Consider the following 22,901-nt stretch of genomic DNA (forward strand, 5'->3'; position numbering starts at 1 on the left):
AACTGTGCACACAATTTGGAGGAAAAAATTAAACATGTATTTGAAAACTATATTGATTCAGGTTCTGGTTGTTGCGTTGTGTTTTAGTTCTAATGTCTGTATTGAAGATGGTCAATAAAGCTTGACGGCAGGATCAGGATCAGCGATTAGATGATGATTTATTGTAGATGGTACAACAATGAATAACAGAACACAGGCTAAGTCTCAAACAGTAAAACTGTGCAGAGTCTAACAGTTGTGGTTGTTATTAGAAGCGGCTGCTAAGCCTTCCGACAGAAGATGCTCCTCGGGTTGCTTCCTCGATCCGTCTCCAAGTCAAAACCTAAGACAAAGCCTGTTATACTAAAACATACAAACGTCAATCATGCCAACGTGGCAGGTGACAACCAGGGTACAAAACCCGGCCCTGGCCAGATGGAGATACTAGCCCGAATAGGCAGACATACTGTCTCCCTCGACCCATGTTATCACTGATGTTCCTCGGATGTTCTTAAACATCGGGCTGTATGACCTTCCTGCTGGTGCACAGGCCTAAGGCACAGTTATGTACAATAATATGAACCTCTCCCCGTTGTATACTACACACAGATGTAACATATGAACACATCAGAATACAGTGAGAATACCCCAGAATTCTACAAGGCTGTAATCATAACATATTTGTGGCTTTGTAAGAATAGTCAAAAATCATCTGAACAACCAGTGCTGCTGAAATCAAATTATTTCAATTAACTGTGATTCACTATTGCTATTTTGTGGTATTTTGTTGTATTGTACTTTTGTACTTCTCTGTTGTATTGCATTAATTGGGCTCATATAGCACTTCTTTCCCAGTCTTTTGCAAAATGTAGGCACAGCACTGTATCTCCGGTTTCTGCTGATCACTGAAGCGTGGTAGGAGGAGGTTTTTAGAGTTCAGTCACCATGCACCAGGACCGTCCTCACCTCTGCGGCCCTTTGCTGCTCCACTCGCAGGCAAGATGTGAATTTGTGCCATACATCTGCCGCTTTAATACCCATGTGCCACTGCTGCCCTGGCACATTTCTTCCGTTATAACTCTCTCACAGAAAAACACAAGACACAACCCAACTCCCCCCGGGATGCTGCTTACTCTACCCCTTGCCTTCCCTCAAAAAAAGAGAGAGAGGGTGAAAGAAAGAGGGATAAGAAGAGAGAGATAGAGAAGAGGGCAAAACACCCTCTGAAACTCCCTGTAGGTGGAAGGCTTCAGCGACTGTACTGCTGCAGACCTGTCTCCTTCTGGCTCGTTTGTTTGCTTGGAATAAAGCCTGGAAAATATAAATAGCCACATTCGTCAAGCGCTTTGGCAGGGGCGGAGGGGGTTTGGGGGGGCTAGCCACGGCCGTGGAGAATAGCTGCGTGCCGCGTTTCTGGCGCATTGAGTTTAGATTGCAAAGGCAAGATGGGGGAATAGAGAGAATGGAAAGCTGAATTGAACTGGCAGAGGCAGGAGGAAATAAGGAAAAGGGAATGGAGTTTTTATTTATTGTTGTCACTTTTTGGAGGTGGGCTGGTGGTGTTGGAGTCATGTCAGGAGCTCAGCAGAGTCACAGGAGGGTCACTGCCTGGTCACAGGGCCATGGCTAGCGCTTTTTTGAACCAGAGAACTAGTTCTTGAACCGGTTCCAGCATGTTAGCCTGCTGAGCTATGAAGCGCTCTTCCTCTTCCTCTGATCGTACTGCAAGGGCTCCATCCGAAGCTATACGGCTTATTAATATGGCTTCAGTGCAGTCCTGATTGTGCTGAGGCATCACAAATGAGTCGTGTGTTTTGCCTGTCCCATGGCAATGTAGCAAGGTTGGTGTGCTCTTCAGCAGACTGTGTGTCAATTCATTGGCTGAGAGTCTGAGAGCAGTGTGAGCTGGATAGCCATGGTCAGATTACACACATGCATCAATCTCAGGAGACACAGGACTACAGGTTCTAGCACCTAATGTGCTGACTAGTCTGCCACTCTTTCATTAGCATTGAATTATGAGTGAGAGGTTTGAGTTTTCTCACACAAGAAAAAGCAGTTCTGGAAAAGTAAGATGAGAAGTCCAATACGGTATATTGGTCCATGGACCATATCGGTCCATTCTGATCAATTCCACCCAATGCTGTCTTAACAAGCACTCTGAACAACCTTAGTCCTTGCTTTGGGGTGTTCAGACTCTGGGTTCTGTAAATGCCTTTAACACTACATAAATAAATTGGAATAGAAGGATTTTGATTATGACTTAGGAATATACATACCCCACAAAGTGTGTGTGGTTGCAACAAGCATTCCATTCAAGTGTCCATGTAGGACAAGAAACAGGGAAAGAGTGGGGAGCCCTTCAAAGTGACATTAATTTTTCTAGCTCTGAGTCACTAGTTAGTGAACATGACATCTTAAAATGCCACATCTCCTTCCTCATGATCATCTCAGGGGTTAAACAATTGTCCTGGCTATGCCCTCCAGGGGAACATCAGTCTCTTGGCAGGAGCAGCTAGTAATCCCTGAGGATGTGTCTTCGCATTCAGTGAAACTTGGCAGCAGTGGTGGTGGGTGTTTGGCACGGCACAGCATATCAGAGAGAACCTTTTGGTCATTGACTGAAAAAAGCAACAAACTGAATTGTGACCCTGCTAAGGGAAAGAAAGAAGCCGGTGGACAAGCCCAGGTTTAGTAAAACTCTACTCTTGGTAAGTAAACCCTAAACACTAGGTTTTATACAGGATAAGAACAAAGTAACAACAGAAAAGAAAAAAGAAACTGCCAAGACTAACTTATATGGAAACACTATGGAAAGCAGAAGAGGCAAAGATATGTAGACACCTTGGGGACTGACATGAACAATGTGTTATGAATAGTTTAGAGTTAATTAATTAATTAATTGTAAAAATTGGTGCTCAAACAGAAGAGACTTCCGGAGACATGGTGTCAGGTCAGGGACACAGCATTTTTGCACTGGTAGGGCATGAGCTCAACCACGTAGCATGTAGGTCAAGAGGATTAGAGAAACACTTAAGGCTTTTAGAAGTAGCACAGGATGAATGAACTCACCGTCTCTGTTTTTTAGCTTTGCAAACTGTGGCAAGTGATCGCTGGAAAATCTTGAGGAACTGTCAAAAGAGCTTGGAGGCAAAGAGGGCAGCAAAGGGTCATCACAGTAGTCTAGAAAAGAGAAGAAACACGACACAGCATAAGTCCCGTGGTAGCAGAACAGATCCCTACATGAAAATGGGAGATGAGCCTTTAATGTTGGTCATAAACATGAGATAGAAACAACAGATATTTGACTGACAAGGGCACACTATAATGGATCACTATAATATGGAAATATTGAGCATATACATATGAAAGATGCTATATTGCATTTACACATAAGCTGCACATTTACTCACAGTTTAATTATAAATACTGCATGTGCCCATGCAGTGTCTAAAGAATAAGATGAATGCAGCTATGAATACCAGCGTTAGAAAATACTTGGCTTTATAGACTGTGACTTCCATTTTAATGAATTGAATTGGTACTGCAATTATGTGTCAGATCATAAGAGGTTCTGCCCATCATAATATCAGCCTCCATTTTATTCCAGTGCTTCTAACTTTATAATTTCCATATCTTTTGCAGGAGGTAATAGGGAATTTTGGAACCTATTATCTAAAATCATATGCATTCATTTTATTGAAATGTCAAAATCAGTCCCAAATCAATCCCACACTAAACAATATTCATAGTTTGTTGGGAGGCATTCTTGTCTTGACTGAACTGAGATTGGTCTGTTGCTGAACAACACAACCCACACTCATAAATAGATAGATAGATAGATAGATACTTTATTGATCCCCAGGGGAAATTCAAGGTCTTAGCAGCATACAGACAACACAAACACATTCTTTAACAGCAGAAATAGTAATTAAAGTATATAATATAAAAACACAACTAAGCAATAAGGACAGTAGAAGATAAAGAATATGCTAAATATACTAAAATACAAATTGTACTAACTAACACTTAAATACAATATATAAAAATATACTAAAATACAAATTACAAAAATACAAATTATACTAACACTTAATCTAAATCAATTCTAAAAACAGTATCCACATAGTGGTGATTAATCAATCAGAGGCGCTTGCAATGACTGAGGCAGGGACTGAGCCTGTGATTCTCTGTGCATAGTAAAGTATGGTAAGGTGCTCTGTGTGAATGAGTGTCATGGTGGTAGTGCAATGGTGATAGTGGTCATGGTGATAGTGCAAATGAGTAAGTCCAACAGTGCAACAATGCAGAAATAAAGTAAAGTCTATATATCTATATATTTAACTGTTTAAGAAAATGTATAAGTGTGGCCACAGTTCAGCTGTGGCATGGAGGGGGTTATGCATATGTGCTAATGTGCTAATATAGCACGCAAACAGTGAGGCATAAAGACAGTGGTAAAAGTGGCTAGTGGACAGACAGTATCCAAACATGGAGGGGGTGAAGAGGCAGATAGACTATGCAGAGAACTCTATCTCTCTTCCCTTAAGTGAGGCATTGAACAGTTCAATGGCCCTGGGGACAAATGACTTTCTCAGTCTGTCAGTTGTGCAAGGCAGTGAGCGAAGTCTCCAGCTGATCAGGCTCTTCTGCTTAACAATAGTGCTGTGGAGTGGGTGACACTCATTGTCCAAGATGTTGATCAGTTTGTTCAGGGTCCTTTTGACAGATAGTGAAGTGATGCACTCCAGTTCAGCTCCCACTACAGAGCCAGCTTTCCTTACCAGCCTGTCAATTCACCCCGCATCCTTCTTCCTTGTGCTTCCTCCCCAACATACTACTGCATAGAAGAGGACGCTGGCAACAACAGACTGGTAGAACATCCTGAGGAGCTTACTGCACACATTGAAGGACCGCAGCCTCCTCAGGAAGTACAGCCTGCTCTGCCCTTTCTTGTAGAGTGCATCAGTGTTGGCTGACCAGTCCAGTCTATTGTCCAGGTGGAGACCCAGATACTTGTAGGTGCTAACCACCTCCACATTGACCCCATCAATGTGGACTGGTAGCAGAGTGGGCTTAGACCTGCGGAAATCCACCACCATCTCCTTGGTCTTTGAAGTGTTAAGTTGAAGATGATTGAGTTTGCACTATTGCACGAAGTCCTCCACCAGGCTCCTGTACTCCTCCTCCTGCCCATTCCGGATACACCCCACAATTGCAGTATCATCAGAAAACTTCTGCATGTGGCATGACTTGGTGTTGTAGCAGAAGTCAGATGTGTACAGGGTGAACAGGACTGGAGAGAGCACAGTTCCCTGTGGCGCTCCGGTGCTGCAGATCACAGTGTCAGACAGACAGTTCTTCAGTTCGATTTAACTGTGGTCGCCGGTCAGGTAATCTGTAATCCAGGTTACCAGGTGAGCGTCCACACCCATCTGCAAGAGATTGCCTCCCAATCTGAGGGGCTGGATGGTGTTAAAAGCACTTGAGAAATCAAAGAACATGATTCTCACAGCACTTTTCCCCTTGTCTAGGTGGGAATGTGTCCTGTGTAGAAGATAAGTGATGGCATCGTCCACGCCCACTTTCTCCTGGTATGCAAACTGTAACGGGTCTAGTGCATGGCGTACCTGGGGTCTGAGCATATCTAATAAATCATTCGGTACATTTGATAATGCACATTATTTGAACTGTACAACTTAACTGAGTGACAAGGATACTATTGAGATACTTCTTCTTTTCATGTTCTTCTGTTTCTTCTTTTCTCTTTAATACTCCAACCTCCTCACCTTTTCACAACTGCTCTGACTCGAACACTGAGCTTCTAGTCTGTCTCTTTCAAATATCTGTCTTTGAACAGGCTCATTCACACCGGATCATATGATCCATTGATTTTCTTCATTAACTCAAACCTCAACCCTTGACTCCTACGCAGTGTGTTTCTCTTACGTAGCCCAAAGCCCAACTTCTGTTACCCAGTCATCTGTTCAGATGCTTGCATAAATTCTCTGAAGAATTCCAGAATTGAACAGACATGTTTGAAGCTGTTTGTCCCCTTTTGAGGCCACCAATTACATGTATCTATTTTCTCTCTTTTGTAAATTGATAGGACAATGAAGAGTAGACAGGAAATGAGAGGGAGGACGTTTGGGAGTGGGATCGAGAGATGTAACCACTCAGGTAGGTTACATGTAGGTTACTGACTGCTCTATTCTAACCAGATCAGCTGGGGAACTTTGTCAGAATAGACAGTTGGTGTCTTACTTTCCTGAAGCTGAAAGCCCTTTAGTAATTCTGGTCAACATTAGGATGTGAGAGAGCATGTACTCTCCCATTAGAGAAACATTTCTTGTTAACATTTCAGCACTACTCCAAACCTCCTTCAACTTCCAATAGGTCTGCGCCCTCACACTGACAACGCTGCACTCTGGCTCATCCACATCTAAATGCATAAGCACATCTCAGCTCAGGCAATCTAACTGTCTACCCATTGCACTCATCAGATTCAGTTCACTGTTTCACACTCTGTGCTCTTCTTCTTCTGCTGGTCACTCACACCCACCCAGTCGTTTCCCCTCTTGGGTCTCCTTCTCTCGACCTGTGATGTATTTTGCCTCACTTGACATTTTTAAATGGCTGCGAGCACTCTGTCCCCCATAGTCATCTCTTGACCTGATGACCTGCTGTGCCTTGTCTTCTGCACCTGATTGTGTCCCTCTTCATGTTGACCCCTGTAGCAGATGGAGGTGTCTCCGAGCTTCTTCTCCCAGCCACCCTATCACCTGCCCTCTGATCTCTGCTGTCTCTAATGACCTCCAAGTCATTACCCACTCTCACTTCTGCAGTCACACACATCACCAACGCTTGTCTAAGAAGAAGGCAGAGGTTATAACACTGCACTATCTCTAGGGTACAGCTTACAAGCTTGTCTTCCTCCTGCACTATTTGTTTGCCGTTTTAAACACATTTCTGGGTTTGCCTCATGGTACAATCTTCTACAGCAGTGTTTCTCAAAGTGTGGTCCGGGGACCACTGGTGGTCCGCAAGCTATCCTAAGTGGTCCGTGAGCAGACATGGTAGATATATAATATAGATGAGTTGTTTGCAATATTGAACCAACTTGTATGTAGGCTAAATCCAAACAGTTCTGCAACACTGTCTTTGTAAGATATGCCAGTTTAAATCATATGAATCCTCTGACACAATAAGCAAAGTGCAAAGACAATAAGCAAGGTGGTTCAGTGAGTAGGCCTATTGTGTAGGCAAACATACTGTTGAAGTTTTAGCTAGGTGGTCTGTGCGTTTCTTTTTTATTGGTTAAGTGGTCCTTCATCTGAAAAAGTTTAAAAAACACTGTTCTACAATATATCACCTAGCTTAATTTTGTCCACCAGACTATTGACCATCTTTACCAGTCATGTTTAAGTTATTTTGGGGTTTATGTAGAGAACACAAGAGACCTCAGACCCTATACCCCTGAGACTGCAGCACAATTCTCTCAGCAGGGATGTAAAAGCATTCAGGTCATAAAGGCACTCAGGGTTTGATGTATGTCAAACCACTTCCTATGCCTCCCTAGATGCATACTTGCAATCCATAGAAGGATTCATCTTCTCTCATTCTAAAACACTTTACACATCATGTGCACTAGCATAAAAAATCCAGTTCCAAGGTGACACATTTTGCTTGTTCAATGTCCTTGAGTTCTGTTAGCACAGCTTTGTCTTGCCCTACTATTTATCAATACCATGGGTTTCTTAACTAAGCAAGTCCCTTCCAAATGACTGAAGGTACGCATAACAACCCCGTAAACCACAGAAGAGGCCAAAAACTATCCTTTCAGTGTTTCCCATACATTGACTTATTTGTGGCGGCCCACCACAATATCAACATTGACCACCACACAATGATTTTCCATGTTGTACTACTTGGATAGAATTCTTTCATTGTAGAGCTATGTGGACGTTTGTAAAGCCTCTCCTTGTTTCTGTCGTCTTTCAACGAACCTACATGCATGTTTAAAGGCAACTTTAACAATCTTGCAAGGCATAGAAGACGACTAGAAGGCTAAATTGTGCTTAAATCTGGTTAGCATCATAACCCTGCTGTGCTAATTTGTTAAAAACATTTGCATTCAAGTTAATTCTCCAAACCTACCACCACAAATATAATTAAATTCTGTGGGAAACACTGCCTTTTTTGTTGGAAATGTGTAGAAAACACCAACTGTCCATGCCAATTGTCACACGGTTCTTTAAGGGTCTGATAAATTCTCAGAATACACTGAATACACAAGGGATTACATGTGCACCCGGCCCACTGTTTCATCTAAGGCAGTTGATTTTCTATTTGACTTAAGGGGCGAAAAAGAAAAAATGAAATCAAAATCCCAGGAAAATCCGAACAGATCACTTTCCGAGTCTTCTGGGGCGCGTGAGACATCGAAAGATTGTCATTCAAAAGATTTCATCTGGCCAGGGATCTGTCCTCTAACATCAGATAAGTCTCCTCTGATTGAGCGGGGGGAGAATGAAACCTAGCAGAGTCCTCTTTCGAGTCTTTGTTCTGGGTGAGAAGAATCAGGATGAGGGTGTACTAGCCAATTACCCTTCCAGCAGACCCCGTCATAGGAACCTCACAGAATGGGACTTCTGTTTGACCTCTGAAGAGGTTTTGTTATTTCAAAGAAAGAATTATTTCTGCACACCACTGTTACAATGAGGAGACAAAACCATGTAAAGGAGAAAACAAAACATGAAACAAAGCAAGAAGGAATGTAGAGAGACACTGAATGAAATAGAAAAAAAGAATGAACAAACGAGGAGAGTAGCACCAGGTGAGGTGAGAATTTAATCAGCTCTCAGTCTGTTTGTGTGTGTGTGTCTGTGTGTGTGTGCATATGTGTGTGTCTGTGTGTGTGTGTGTGGTGTGTGCATGCATGCATACTGTACATGCGTGTGTGTGTGTTTTTTCCTCAGCAGGCTTTATTATTAGTGCTCACTCACACTAGCTGAAACACACAGACTTCATGTGAGAGTCGTATGTGTTTCTTTTTAATTGGGCTGTGTACTGTGTTGCCAGTAATTCAACATGCCATACAACATTCAGGAGCAAATACAGGGTGTTGCAAAAAAAAAAGAAAAGTAAAAAAAAGAGAGAAAAACAGCACAAAATCTGTTAAATGCAGGTGGTGATGAGGAAGTGTGAAGTCTTTAAGGAGTTTTTTTCCACCTTTCCTTGTTTCATGGCACTGCCAGCACACAGGGCACACACGGCACAGCCTACTCTGCCAATGCACTGATGGGCCCTGTGCCACGCTTTACATGATCATCTCTTCCTGTGTGTCAAACAAAATGTTCTCTCAGCAATTTGCACATTTAACCAGGGAACAAAACAACAACAGCTGCAAAATCAGGATCCATTAGGCCTGTCCAGGGAGCACTTTAAGCCTACTTGATCTTTCTGTGGTGTAAGCACTTTAGAACGCACTTTACAGGGTCAGACACAAATATTGCCGTGTTTTGAGCAAACGCTGAAACGTTTCGTTCAACGAATGCTCATTTGGGTCTGAATTAAATTGATTTTAAAAAGAGCCTGGAACATCAGTGGTTCCAGGGGGACTCGTAAACCTACTTTGCACAGAACGTCTTGTAGACCCTCAGACGTTAGTTATACTTTTTTACACCCAGTGCATCAGATAGGAACAAGACTTTTTAAAGCTTTCCAGAGCCAGATGTATAAAAGTTATAGCACTGGCTGCTAAAGGAATATATATGACTGTGATTATAAAATGTGTATAAAAATTATTATTTGAAAAGTGCATATCGGACCTGCTTTGACCTGATAGATATAAACTGCTCACTTCGCATAATCCCAGCAAAACAAACTGGGGAGGCCAGTTGAGCCATGCTGATTTAGAGACACCTCTGAGCGGCAGTTTTATGTCCAACCCAATTTGTTGTCTACAGAAGCCAAGTCCAGCCCACGCTGGTGTAAACTTTGTGAGACTCCTATGCAAGGCCCTCTGCGGATGGTGGAATTCTTGCTGAGTTGCCTCATAAACAAACAGTTTGGGGATGTTTTAAAAAATCACAGAGGATATCCCGAGCTCACTGTTGGTGCTGCATGCCAAACAGGGTAGTTTAGAACGTCAGGGCAGCCTTGAAGAACACGATAAGAGTGATTTCATCAGCGCCTTCCTGAACTCAGCAGGTCTGCTGCTGACAAATAAGTGGCTCAGATATTGACGATGGATGACAACATATAGTGGCAACCTTACTCTGAAAAGCATCAAAAAGGGGCTGAGAGAGTGAGAGAGAGGGGTGAGGAAGAGGAAGAGACAGAGTGAGAGAGAGAGGGGAAGAGGAAGAGACAGAGTGAGAGAGAGGGGTGAGGAAGAGACAGAGTGAGAGAGGGGTGGGGGTGAGGAAGAGACAGAGTGAGAGAGAGAGGGGTGAGGAAGAGACAGAGTGAGAGAGAGGGGTGAGGGAGTGGAAGAGATAGAGTGAGAGAGGGGAAATGGAGTTAGCAAGAGAAGGAGGGAGATAAGAGAGAGAGAGAGGCAGAGAAAAAGAGAGCGAAAGAGAGTAAGTGGGTAAGACAGGGAGGGAAAGTGAACACTCAAGAGAAACTGAGCATGACAGACTCCATGAGGAAGCCCTTCATTTTGAGGTCAGTGCAAAGAGCATCTAGGGAAGCTGCTGTTCTTTTTAAGTTCAGGGAGTTGCCCGAGAGCAATGAAACCTCTTTCAGTGTTAATAGTGCGTAGGATTGGGAGCTTTTTTTCATTGTGTGACCAGAAGTAAGTCATTTTAGACCCTCAAATGCGATCACAACAGGGCTTTTGAAATGCCACAGGCCCTTATAAAAGCTACACAGAGTAGCCTTCACGAGCATTTGCTATATTATTCAGACAAATTTTAGTAGATCGTCCACTGTGAACGGCTTAAAAGCCTGGTCTGAAGAGTATTTTCTGAAAGTAGGGAAGGATTTGTGGTATATTCTCATGCACTGGGCTTATCTATAAATGCAGACAAGTGACTTGTATGATATCTCGTTTGCAGCGAGAGCTGAAAAACTATTTTGATTACATAAAATGCTAATCTTATGTATTGTATTGTAATACCACAACCTCTTTGGCTCATTAGCGTGCTGTATGCTGAGTCCATGGCACTGTGCTCACTTGATGGGCACTCTTGCAGTCATTTGTGGAATGTCCGCACTGGCTACTTTTAACAGCACATTCAAATCTCAAAAGGCCTGAAGAGCATTCTGTTGGCCTTTTCGACCACGGCAGCGTAACAGTGTACACCCCCGCGGCCTGCCAGTCAAGAGCCTGCTTGTCCTGCTCAAGTATAATTACCACACACACACACACAGACACACACACAAACACATTTCTATCTCTCTCAGACAAATACACAGGCTACACACTTAGAAATTTACATTCCACTCTATTATAGACAGAATACCAGCTGAGATCAGTTGCATTGTCTTTTTTAATCAGGGCAGCAGTTTTCAGATTACATTATGTACTTACATACTGTAATTGCAAAAGGGTTCTCGACTGTTGTAAAAAGAAATGGCTGATTTTTAACGCAATATCTACATTACCCATTATCAGCAACCATTCATCCAATGTTCCAAAGGCACATTCTGTTTACGAATCTGATATCATTTTAAAAGGCTAACTATGAAAACATTGGAGAACCCTTTTGGAGAACCATTCTGTCTATAATAGAGTGGAGTGGAAATTTCTAAGTGACCCCAAACTTTCCAGGCGTTCAAATTCAATTGTTTCACTAAAGAACGATGTGATTGACCATTGCATTGCATTGCATTGCTTTTAAACGAGCAAGGTGCATCCAGAAAAAGTGAGGCTTCTAAAAATGCAGGATGCACAAAGTTAAAAATAGTTCAGCTTTTTACAGTAAGTTCAACAATGGGTGCTCGCTTAGCTGCCTTTCTTAGCTAAGCCAGTGAGCTAGCTATTTAGCTAAATATCACAGCAACAACATGTACACAATTTCTACATTGCATGTTTTTAACACTCACTACTTTGGAATACTCTACATTATATGCATTTTAGAGGTGAAAAAGCATGTTAGTGCGAATAGACCCTTACTTACTTTACTTATACACAAATACATTTATACTAAGTCAGCATACACATACACTAGCACACACACACACCTACATACAGAAGATTCTCTCACTGGTCAGCAGCTCTCAATTGTGCCATGAAACTTCAGCGTGGCCTTGATGGCTTCCATTAGACTAGGCAGGTGGGGATATTATGTAGATTTGTGCATGCTTTAAAGGTGAGCATGAATCAGCCTCTCAACGGGGGTCCGTCAAGTGTGACCTCCGCTGAAGAGCCCTCGCTGCTGACCTGACTGAGCGAGTAGAGCAGCGGCCATTATTTTAAAGGGCAGCCTTTGTTACACCGCGGCAGCAGACAAGCACGGGCTGATCATGGGGAAGAGAGTGCCATACAAGAGCCTTTGTCCTGCAGGTGTATGTGTGTGTGTATGTGTGTGTGTGTGTGTGTGTGTGTGTGTGTGTGTGTGTGGGGGGGATTGTGTGAGTGAGAGAGCAAAAGAGAGAGTGGGCAGAAGTGGAAGGGTGATGGACAAGTAGGAGAGAAAGCTTGAAAAGAAGACAGAGAAAGCGTAAAAAAGGGACCCAACGACCTGCAGATAAAGACAAGGAGAGATGGAAAACAGAGATTCTGTGTGGTCAGTTTACATGTCAAAGGTCACAGACGATTGGGTGAGAACTTTATAATGATCATTACTGTAAATGAATGTGACTGCTATCTCTATCTAACCTGAGACTCGCAGAAAACAGCCTCAGCAAACCTACAGTATACTTAACACTCAACATTCAAATGAATCCTCAATTTGCCCTCCTCCCAAACAAATCAGATAACTCACAACAGCCTTTTTAAACTGGCTAAACCCTGTGTAATGAAAAGAGATTACTACCATGTTTGCTGTGTCTGTGTGTGTCTGTGATTGAGTAAGTGTGTGTGTGTGTGTGTGTGTGTGTGTGTGTGCGTGTAGCCTTGTGTCCTCTATGTTTAGCGGCAGAGATCGATAATGCAGACGCTCTGTGCACATGATATGGCTGATTAACGGAGGACTTAACAAGGAGATTATCAGGCTTCAGTGTATTTCCATTACGCATGTGTGTGATTGTGTGTGTGTGTGTGTGTGTGTGTGTGTGTTTGTGTAAGTGTAAGAGTGGGGTGTTAATCATCATCTCACAGATCGACTGAATTGCACAGAAACACGAGCCTCGACAGTAATAGGATCCCACCCCCAAAAACCACCCACCCGTCTTCTTCACTGCTGTGCTGGACTGCTCCTCCTCAGACTGGCTTCATTCTCATGCTCCTGCTCTGCGTCTTATGGCCTGGTGTATTCTGGGTGTGTGTGTGTGGCGAGGGATCAGGTGTGCGAGGAGAGAATTGCTTTTTAAACTACACTCGAGTGGTTAAGTCAACACACACACTTTTGGCTCTCACTCGTCTCACGTCTTAAACGGCCCGAGCAGACAGAGGGACCTTGGCTCTCTCTCTCTCTCTCTCTCTCTCTCTCTCTCTCCCCGCTGTGTGGAGCTTTGGTCAATCCTCCCTCCAGTCGGAGCGCATTTACAGGATGAAAGCGAACCCCTTTAAGATTCCAAGGCTATGTCGGCATTCCCGAACTCTTTAAATACTGCTAACGTGCATCTTCTTTATTTGCTAATCCCGCTGCTAACCCATCTGATCAAAGACAGAGACACGATCAAAGAGAAGTTGACCATTGAAAAACACAGCTATTTGCTTCCAGGAGCAGATGTTAGCTGTATATCTGCGGGAGTTTCTGCGGCCCGCTGTCCAATCCTCTGCGTGCTCATCCTGCTAATGCCCCCAAAACGGCAGCCTGTGGTGGGCCTGGTAAACCCCCCAGTCTGAATTCGGTGGTTTTGGTTGTGGAACTGAAGAGCTTTTTGGTTGTGGCAGCAGCGACTGGAGTGGAATGTGTTTGTTTGCATTCATCTGACGCACCACTCATCCGTGGCCTTTATTTTTTCTCATTAAAACACATGGGGGGATTTTTTGTTTGTCCTTGGCCTCACTTTAATCTTTGAGAAATTCCCACCCACTGCCTTTGATCTGCATCTGGGTAACCCACTCCCTCCTTCTCTCCCACCATCTCCCTCCTGCCCCCCACCCCAACCAACCACTCACTGCCCACCCCTCCCGTAAACTGGCACTTAGTACATGGTACTGAAACCTGTTTTGCAAAATGGAGTCTTTAGTTCAGGCTGAGCTTTTGGAGCTACTTCACCACCAAGGTCAGATTTATTATACCAGTTTCAGAGAAAGAATGGCAAGTAGGGCAATGGTGCACTGCTTGCCGCTAACTGAGCTTTTGAACACAGTCTGCAGATTATGTGCTCAGAAAGTATAGTAGTGTGCCAAACCAAGGATGCATAGTCGCGTTCCTCATATTTATAATTGCATGCTATTGCATATCTGTAACGGTACATAATTGTGTCTTCGTAAAGGATGCCCTTCCAAAACCATCCATAACTGTAAGGTAAACCATAATTGTTTTGTGTTGTCAGGGCATCCGGGAAGTTCTAATTCCAAAGCCATTTTAGTTCTGCAAGCCATTTATCCTAGCTCATGATATCAAAGAATCATCACTGTAGAAAAATGACCTGAGCCCCTAATTGCAAGAAGTTGCAACAGCATCATCAATCATTCATTAGTGTGATCTCACTCGTTATTGTCTTGCTGTAATTAGTTTTTTCTAGGTATCAATCTAAACTGCTGTCTTCAAATAATCCTAGGATGTAAGCTGGCTCTCCGTGTAAAGCCCCAGGCTTCTCCTGCAGTAATGCTCCGTGTCCCATTGCCATGTCACGGCAATGCTTGCGCCAATTTTTAAAAAAATCTATTTGACGCGGCTATTGGACATGACACTGTTCACCCAGCTGAGCAGCCCTCATTGATTACAACTGTTTCATTCCCTTAAAGTCGAGTTGATGCTCATCAAGCACAACTCTAATGGTCATGCTTGGAGCGAGGCTGTAAGGTTTAATGCAAATGTGATTGCTGAGCATTATAAATAAATAAGTATATACTCCCGTGAGGGAAATTTGGTCTCTGCATTTATCCCAATCTGTGAATTAGTGAAACAAACTCAGCACACAGTGAACACACACTAATCCCGGCGCAGTGAGCTGCCTGCAACAACAGCGGCGCTCGGGGAGCAATGAGGGGTTAGGTGTCTTGCTCAAGGGCACTTCAGCCATGCCTACTGGTCGGGGTTCGAACCAGCAATCCTCCGGTAACAAGTCCGAAGCGCTAACCAGTAGGCCACAGTCTATAACAAATGTATTTGTTTTCCTTCTCCAAACATAAAGGCATGCAACAGGTATCCTGAGTTGGTGTCATGCTAACCATCATCACATCACCTGATGAATTAAAGAGGCCCTATGCAACAATTTTAGCAAAAATGACCTTAATTATGCAGGTTGAGAGTCGTTCTGATGGTTCTACAACACTTTTTGGGTCGTGTGGTGGGTGCTTCGTCTCTCCCTAGTGCTTCTCTGCGGAAAAAACGAATATGCAACTTTCTGTTCGCGGTCCGAACACATCCGGATGTAACTCGGCGGAAATACTCAAAAATGTAGTCAGATTGTAGTTTCTAAGAAGACTGCAAAACGGACTCGACTTTGTTGCTGTTGAAATTGTAAGTAGCCTACCCTTGGGTGAACTTCGTTCTTGTAATGTGATTTGATAGTCTCTTGAACAATGTGTTTGCTCGACCGTTTTATTGTGAGCCCTATGTGTTTAGCTTGGTTTATTGATGGCTAGCTCGCTAGCTAGTGGGGGTTTAGCGTAGCAGTCACTTGCTACCGAAGCTGCAGGGGGCGCTATGTCGTGAAAAATGCGAGCCCAAATCAGGCGAAAACCCAGAAACAGTGAAGGAATAACCAGACCTGCATAGGGCTTCTTTAAGAGCTCTGTGATTGGGTCAGGAAGACGAAGGACGGTCAAAGGTGACAAAGGTAAGACAGAATCATAAGACAAGGTGAGATAAGCCAATGACAAATCAAAATAATACCTGAAGCCCACTGATGTTTCACTGGCAAATCAGGAGAGGTCAGAGGATTCTTGGTGGATTTATCTGATTGGTTATGCTTCAAGGGTTCACAATATTTTTAAAAGCTGGAAGTAGCATTGGTTATTGCTATATTGTGCTTGCACAATTTCTGTGCCTGCATAATTGCAAAGCTGAAGTTACTTCTCTTCTTTTGAAAGGGAGTCTATGAGACTTGGTAATGAACTGGAGAAGCTTAATATACTGAGCCTTGTGGGTTTTAGATTGGTCAAGTTATATCTAATATAGTCTAGATGACTACCTAACCAAAAAACAGTTATGTTCATTAATTGCAACTGGATATTTTACAGTTGTACTGATACAGTCAGTTCATACTGATTGTACCATTGCTTTAACCCTAAGAAAATAACAGATCTCCAGTGCAAAAACTCTTCATGTACAAGGGAATATGGATCATTTCTTTCTTTCCAGGTGTTATTTGGTGTAACACTAACTACTCTTTGATTATCCATTTACGTTTTGCCTAACATGTTGCTAAGAGGAAGTGATCATGGAGAGATGTAATCATGATGTTCTATTTACTGAGAGCTGTTTGTGTTCCTCAAGTGTGGCAATTTTGTTCTGTCAAAGGAAAATCTAGCAGCCTGGTATTACTGTTACTGACAGATCTGGCAAGGAAAATGGCATGTATCCGACTAAGATTTCCAGGGGTTTCTTTAAAGGACAGGTTCATTTCTTGATGCTGGAAATAATGATAATAAAAACATTTTTTCTACATTAGATTTTTGTGGCAGATTTGGTTTGGTCAGGTGGCTGGTCCAATTTTGAAAAGGCATTACAATTCAACTGACTATTTCCTTGACCTGACTAAGTCCCTCTCCCCTGATAGTGAAGGTCATCAACTGTGCCATTGTCTTGTTTGGCTGTTGCCGAGTTCCATTTCCTCTGTGGGTTCTATTTTAACAACTGCTTGCCTGTATTTGTTCCGGACTCGTAAGAGTGTGTCCTAACTTACCCTCCACCCACTGGGAACACACACACACACACTCACACTTCTCCCAGAGACCTCCAATATGGACAGTAATTGGCCAGTAGATCTTCAGGGCAGTCCAGCAGACTATGACCCTTTACATTCTTTAAATACAGTACACCCCATGACTTACTTTAGTGTATAGAGTACTTCATAAGGTCATTAGATAAGATGTTATCAGATCAAATGTGATTTCTGCCCCTAACCACAGGCTAACTTTTGGAGGGGATCTGACACCTTCTGGAAGTGAGCCAGTCCAGAGCAGGTGAAATAAACTGTAATCACATCCTCACTTCCCTGAGTCAGCACGAAGCACAAGCAATAAGTGAATGAGCAAATAAATAAATAAAAGATCAGAAATGAACTCGGTAATGGAAAAGCCTTCAACCTTCAAGGGGCCATTTTCCACATGACCAAACACTTTTATTCAACTGTTCTCAGTGCTGCCCACATCCCTAATTTCCTCCATAGTTTTATCTTTAAACTGTCAACAGATCAGTTATGAGGAACTCCGTACTTATAGCAAGTTTAGAGTGTTTTCTTAGCTTCTCATACAAGTTCAAAAATGTGTGCACACACTGTGATGTGTGAGATCAGTTGAAAGGTACTTCAAGTGCAATATAACAGAACAGCAAGGCTCTGAGAAAAATGAAATGTTTCTAAACATCAGTTTGCAACTAGGGATGCAACGGAACAGTGCCCACCGTTCAGTAGGCCTATGTATCATGGTTTGTGGGCCACGATAATGATACGGTTTCGGTATATAAAAAAATCCCCACTGATATAAACAATTAACTATATTTTGCCTATAGACAAAAAATGGCAGTGTGTGACTGACTGACTTGGCTTAGTTTTTAGTGTAACTATGGCCTAGGGCAGTGGTCCCCAAACTACGGCCCGCCAACTCATTTTGGGTGGCCCCCCAAAACATGTCCGTGGTATATAGCATCTGGCCCGGTGGTTGTTTTGGCGCTGTTTCGCGTTTGCCATAGAAAACTGAATGAAATGTAGGCCTACCTGCAAACAATGTAAGAGGCCTATGCTGACAGCATCAGTGCTCAAAGTATTCTAAACGTTTATCAATTAATTGTTAATAACTAATGAACTTCTATTCAAGTCATATTTCTGGGACTTTCTGGGAAGTTCTCATCAGGTGAGTGAAAGTGGTCATTTCAGATGTTTTTGCCAGCACTTCATAAACTCTCATAGTTTAAGAACTTCACATTATATGTAGGATATTGCTTGTTCACAACTTGAGCTGTGTATGCAAAGACACAGAGTTCAGAGTTCACACATTTTGAATAAAATACACTTTTGGGACTCCCTGCTAATACTTTTGGGAATGCTATTTTTTTTATTAGTATTATTTCATTTGAGCTACATTTTACACTGATATGGCATGATTGCAATATAAACACAGCTAACAATGGTATTAAATTGCAGTAGCCTATGATTAAATGTAATGGAATATTCAACTAAGGTAGACTGCTGTTGTTCACAGCACTAAGCTATGTATGGTTACTAATATACTCCGAGTCTCTGGCCCTCTTTTAGAGCCAGGCATAGTGAGCTGGCCCTCGGAAGAAAAAGTTTGGGGACCACTGGCCTAGGGTAATTTTCAACTGCTTTGTTCAAACTATCAGAGAGGGGGCGCCCTATGTTAATCTATTTTAAATTTTGCTCAGTCAAAGTCCCACCCCTTACGTTTGCCATGGGACCTATATAAAAATGATTAACTGTAGTCAATAATGAAAGAGAAATCATTTTCAGTTTTATAGAATTTAAAAGTTGCGTTGCTGCCTAAATATGCGTGCAAGGACATTACTGATATTGTTGAATATTACTGTCTAGGCGTAGCCTATGACATTGTAATATTTTTTACATTGTGACAGAATCCTGAAGCAGTAACAAATGTAAATATCCAGTATTATTATTGTACTATCCCTGGCCGAATTCCCATGAAACATGGGAAGAATGGGCCAGGTGAACCCATACAACTTCGTAGATTCACTTTAAAAGACCTGTGTCTTGGCAGCGAACAATGCTTATTTTGTATATTTTAATCACAAATTGTTGTTACGACAGTGAAAGAAACCATCATTGCAGGCTTCTAGCAACAAATCCGGCTGGGTGATCTTTAGGGGAAAGTCCGTAGGAGTCGATTGCCAAGTGTGGAGTAACACGCTCTGGAAATTTTGTCGCCGTTTGAAAAAAAAAAAACATAGTCCAGTCCATACAACTTCAATTTCAAAAGAAATACTGGACTATGTTTTTTTTTTTTTAAACGGCAATTTAAATTGTGAATTTCCAGAGCGTGTTACTCCACACTTGGTAATCGACTCACGGACTCTCCCCGAAGATGGCAGCAAAGATGGCAACATTTCCGAAAGGTACTGGCTTGATGAAATTCATTCTGGACTCTCTATCCGACCATATAAAGACCTCGAGGATGCCGGTTTTGGCTTTAGGGACCCTCTACTCACTACCACATAAGTGTAATGTTGTTTGGAACTGTAGAAGAGGTATAAAAATAGCGTTTTGTAGGCGAAATAATATGCCCTTCTCACTTCCACGCTAACGAAGTTTTGACTAAAAGCGGTAAAAATCAACTTTCTCAAAACACATCCGAATGACATGATTTTGATGTCAACTCAACATATGTACTCCCAATCATCCGTAAATTGATCTAAAGTGCATTTTACTCCGGATAATTCCTTTAAGTTTGTAGGCATACTGTAATTCAAAATATTCCCTAATAGTGAATGACAGATGGCGGCACCTTTTCAAAATTAGTCTCTCGCTAAGGTCAGTCCGTTCACTTTGGAGCAGTCAGCTGTTTTTTTAACTAATTTGCATACAGAGCGCATCAACCTATCGGTGCTTTGCTACATTAGCAGGGAAGCACTGATAGGCTGCAGAGGTGAGATGACCCATGCACTGGTTCTCTGGAGGTGTTCTGTGAATGTCTAACTTTCGTGTGGTTTGCACCACAATGATAGAACGTAATTGAGTAACGTAATCTAACGACTTATCGCGGTTAATGTCTGCCACCGAACCGTGGGGGGCATATCGTTCGGTATACCGTTGCATCCCTATTAGCAACCCTGAGGTATTCAGGTATTTTCTAGAAATACACAGCCATGGACATTTTTAAAAAGCAGAAAAGCACAGGACACATTTTAGAATGTGAAAGTTGAAGGTTAAAATGTACTAATGAGTAATTCAGATTCTAAAATCAAGTCATTTTGCTTCACATCCTCCAAAATGGTTATTTTCCTTGATGTGATACATATAGACAGAAATATCCATCTGCCATGATTCAATAAATAACATGATTATCATGATTCAGTGACTTGCATGCTTATCTACAACCTGCACTCCTAAAAGTAGAGGTGTACAGCTACAGCACAGTAGCACAGTCACCAAACCTAAACATGCTATGCCAAATATGCCACCTGACTGCCAAAAACAAATCGTGGCATCACATAATGTGCCAGTGTGGTGCCATGCGGAGAGAAAGAATTGTTCGGTCACTTCCCACACCCCACCCGCCCCTTCGCTCTGAATGGAGCTGCCTGGAGACTCTGTGGAAAGCCCTAAAGAGTAAGCCGTGGATGTGAAAGTGTGACAGTGCCTTTGTGCTGTCTGCTCCCCACAATGCTGTGTGACAGGGGACATGTGGCGTCAGCCGGGTTGGTCGGCTACACACTCGCTCACTCTCCCAAATGACTCTGGAGAGAGAGAGCGCATCTCTCTGGGACAGCGGGGGCGTCACGCAGAGATGACTGACATGCTCGGCTCTCAAACTCCATGATGTAGATGCAGGCCGAGCGAGAGAGCTGCTACAGGTTCTAACGGAGGTGCAGATCCATTCAGAAGTGGGCGTCAAGATGACATGCATTAGTGCGGTGCAATGTGGACACAGACTGTGCCAAATACACTGTACTCTCAGCAATTTGTGATGTCTACAGGTAAATTACTACTAGTCCATACTAGTCCACTAGTGCAAAGACATACAGTACTTTTTGGCTCCCAACACAGAGACAATGCAAGACCTATGATATAATTACAACGCAATGCAAGACTCATGATATAATTACAAACCAGCTATGTTGTGATACAAGTACAATACAAATCTCCAAACTGCAAAAGTCAGCTGATTACCAGAATCTGAGATTTTTGTTTCCGGAGTAGAGTATGCCATGATATTTCCCATGGAGATGTGAAAACATGTAGTTCTGTTGGTTCCATGGACGACTGATTGCAGCTTCTAGTTACTAATGTTTAGCTGATGAATACCCAGTTGATAGGGGGAAAATGTGAACCAGCTCTCTCATTGTCCTCAGCTGCACCTGTTTCATTCTCATGAAAGCTCAAGCTCATTGTCTCGGCGCTCAAGGTCTCTCTCCTTGCTGAGGCTCATCTGGTGAAAAGCTATAATTATGTGTGAAGCCTGTCGCAGGATCTCGGGAGATATGCTGCAAGTAGATGGATCCTCTTTCATTAGACGACATAAATTAAACCCTGGGTTTTGCCAATTGTCTGTATTTGTCCCTAAGGTACAGTGATGACCCCTAAAGAGATGACTTGCCACGCCAGCGCTCCCACTGGGTACATCTGTTAGCTTAGATACCTGCATATTTGCTCGCGGTATGGGCATTTGTCTCTGCAAGATTGGCTCGGCATTGAAATTTGATTTTTTTTAAGCCATTCCAGCTTCCTCACTGTGTTTTCAACTAATTTACATAAACATATGAGCCAAGGATTTTTTTGTTGTCACTTAAAAGAATTATGAACTTTAGATAGGACCAGGTTTGACTCTGTCTTTGACCTTGGAAAAGGCTGTCGGAAGAGACAGAGAGAGTTCACATCTCACAGTAGTGCTTTTATAAAACATGTTACCACAGAAGGTGGCTGAGAACATGGATTGAAATTACTAAAATGTCCTTGAGCTGTTAGATCTTGCTCACATAAAACCTTTTGAATCTGTTTTTTTTATATATTTTTCCTCACACAGTTTTGCTGTCAATGCTACTGAGACTGGGTGGAGAATTTTAACATCACTCCTAAAAAGCTGGCTGAGTCCAAATGTCAGGCAGTCCCTCTTGTTCCTCTCTGACAAAAAAAAAAAAAAAACTCTCCCAATCTGTGGTAGCTAACAGAGATGGCATGATGCCATGTGCCAACACCGAAACAGATAAGCAAAATCAGTGTAAACAAAGCAGGTGTGGGCACTGCTAATTCACAGGTGGGCACATGAGTGTTTATCTGCTGAAACAGCTGCAGGCATATTTACCTCCTTCGACAGCAATTTGGGTAAACACAGCAATGCACATGCATCGTACACACACACACACACACACACAGACACACACCCACACACACAATTAAAATTATCATCAGCATGGTACATGCTCAGCTCAAAAGTTATATTCACACCTGCAGTGTGTATGTGTAGGTGTTTGCTTGTGTGAATGCACTGACTCAGTACAGTCGAGAACATGGTAAGAGGTGGATGAATTGAAGCAAAGGAGGAGTAAATTAGCAAGCACAATTCCAGTGGGATTCTATTCTTTTCAGGGGTGCATTCCACCATCATTGTATGGTAAAACATTCAGACAATGCTAATTTCATTTTGCATAGATTTCACCAAAAATTATTGTGCTGACACACCAGCTGCCTGCTGGAGCTAACATAAGAAAAATAACTAGCATTGTGACAAAATAATGTCAAATAAAGACACAAAAAAGTTAAGTGCAACATTCAAATAG

General features: G+C 42.6%; 1 protein-coding gene across 1 annotated transcript in view; it reads right to left on the minus strand.

Annotated features, from left to right (window-relative positions):
- Positions 1 to 22,901, minus strand: part of cntnap5l (contactin associated protein family member 5 like) — an 88,343-nt gene that overhangs the window by 63,984 nt on the left and 1,458 nt on the right. Inside the window, 1 exon segment of the mRNA XM_048234535.1 lies at positions 3,052 to 3,162. Within this exon segment, the coding sequence (XP_048090492.1) occupies positions 3,052 to 3,162 (111 nt within the window).

The sequence above is a fragment of the Alosa alosa genome, chromosome 23 (assembly GCF_017589495.1).
Source record: "Alosa alosa isolate M-15738 ecotype Scorff River chromosome 23, AALO_Geno_1.1, whole genome shotgun sequence".
NCBI lineage: Eukaryota > Metazoa > Chordata > Actinopteri > Clupeiformes > Clupeidae > Alosa > Alosa alosa.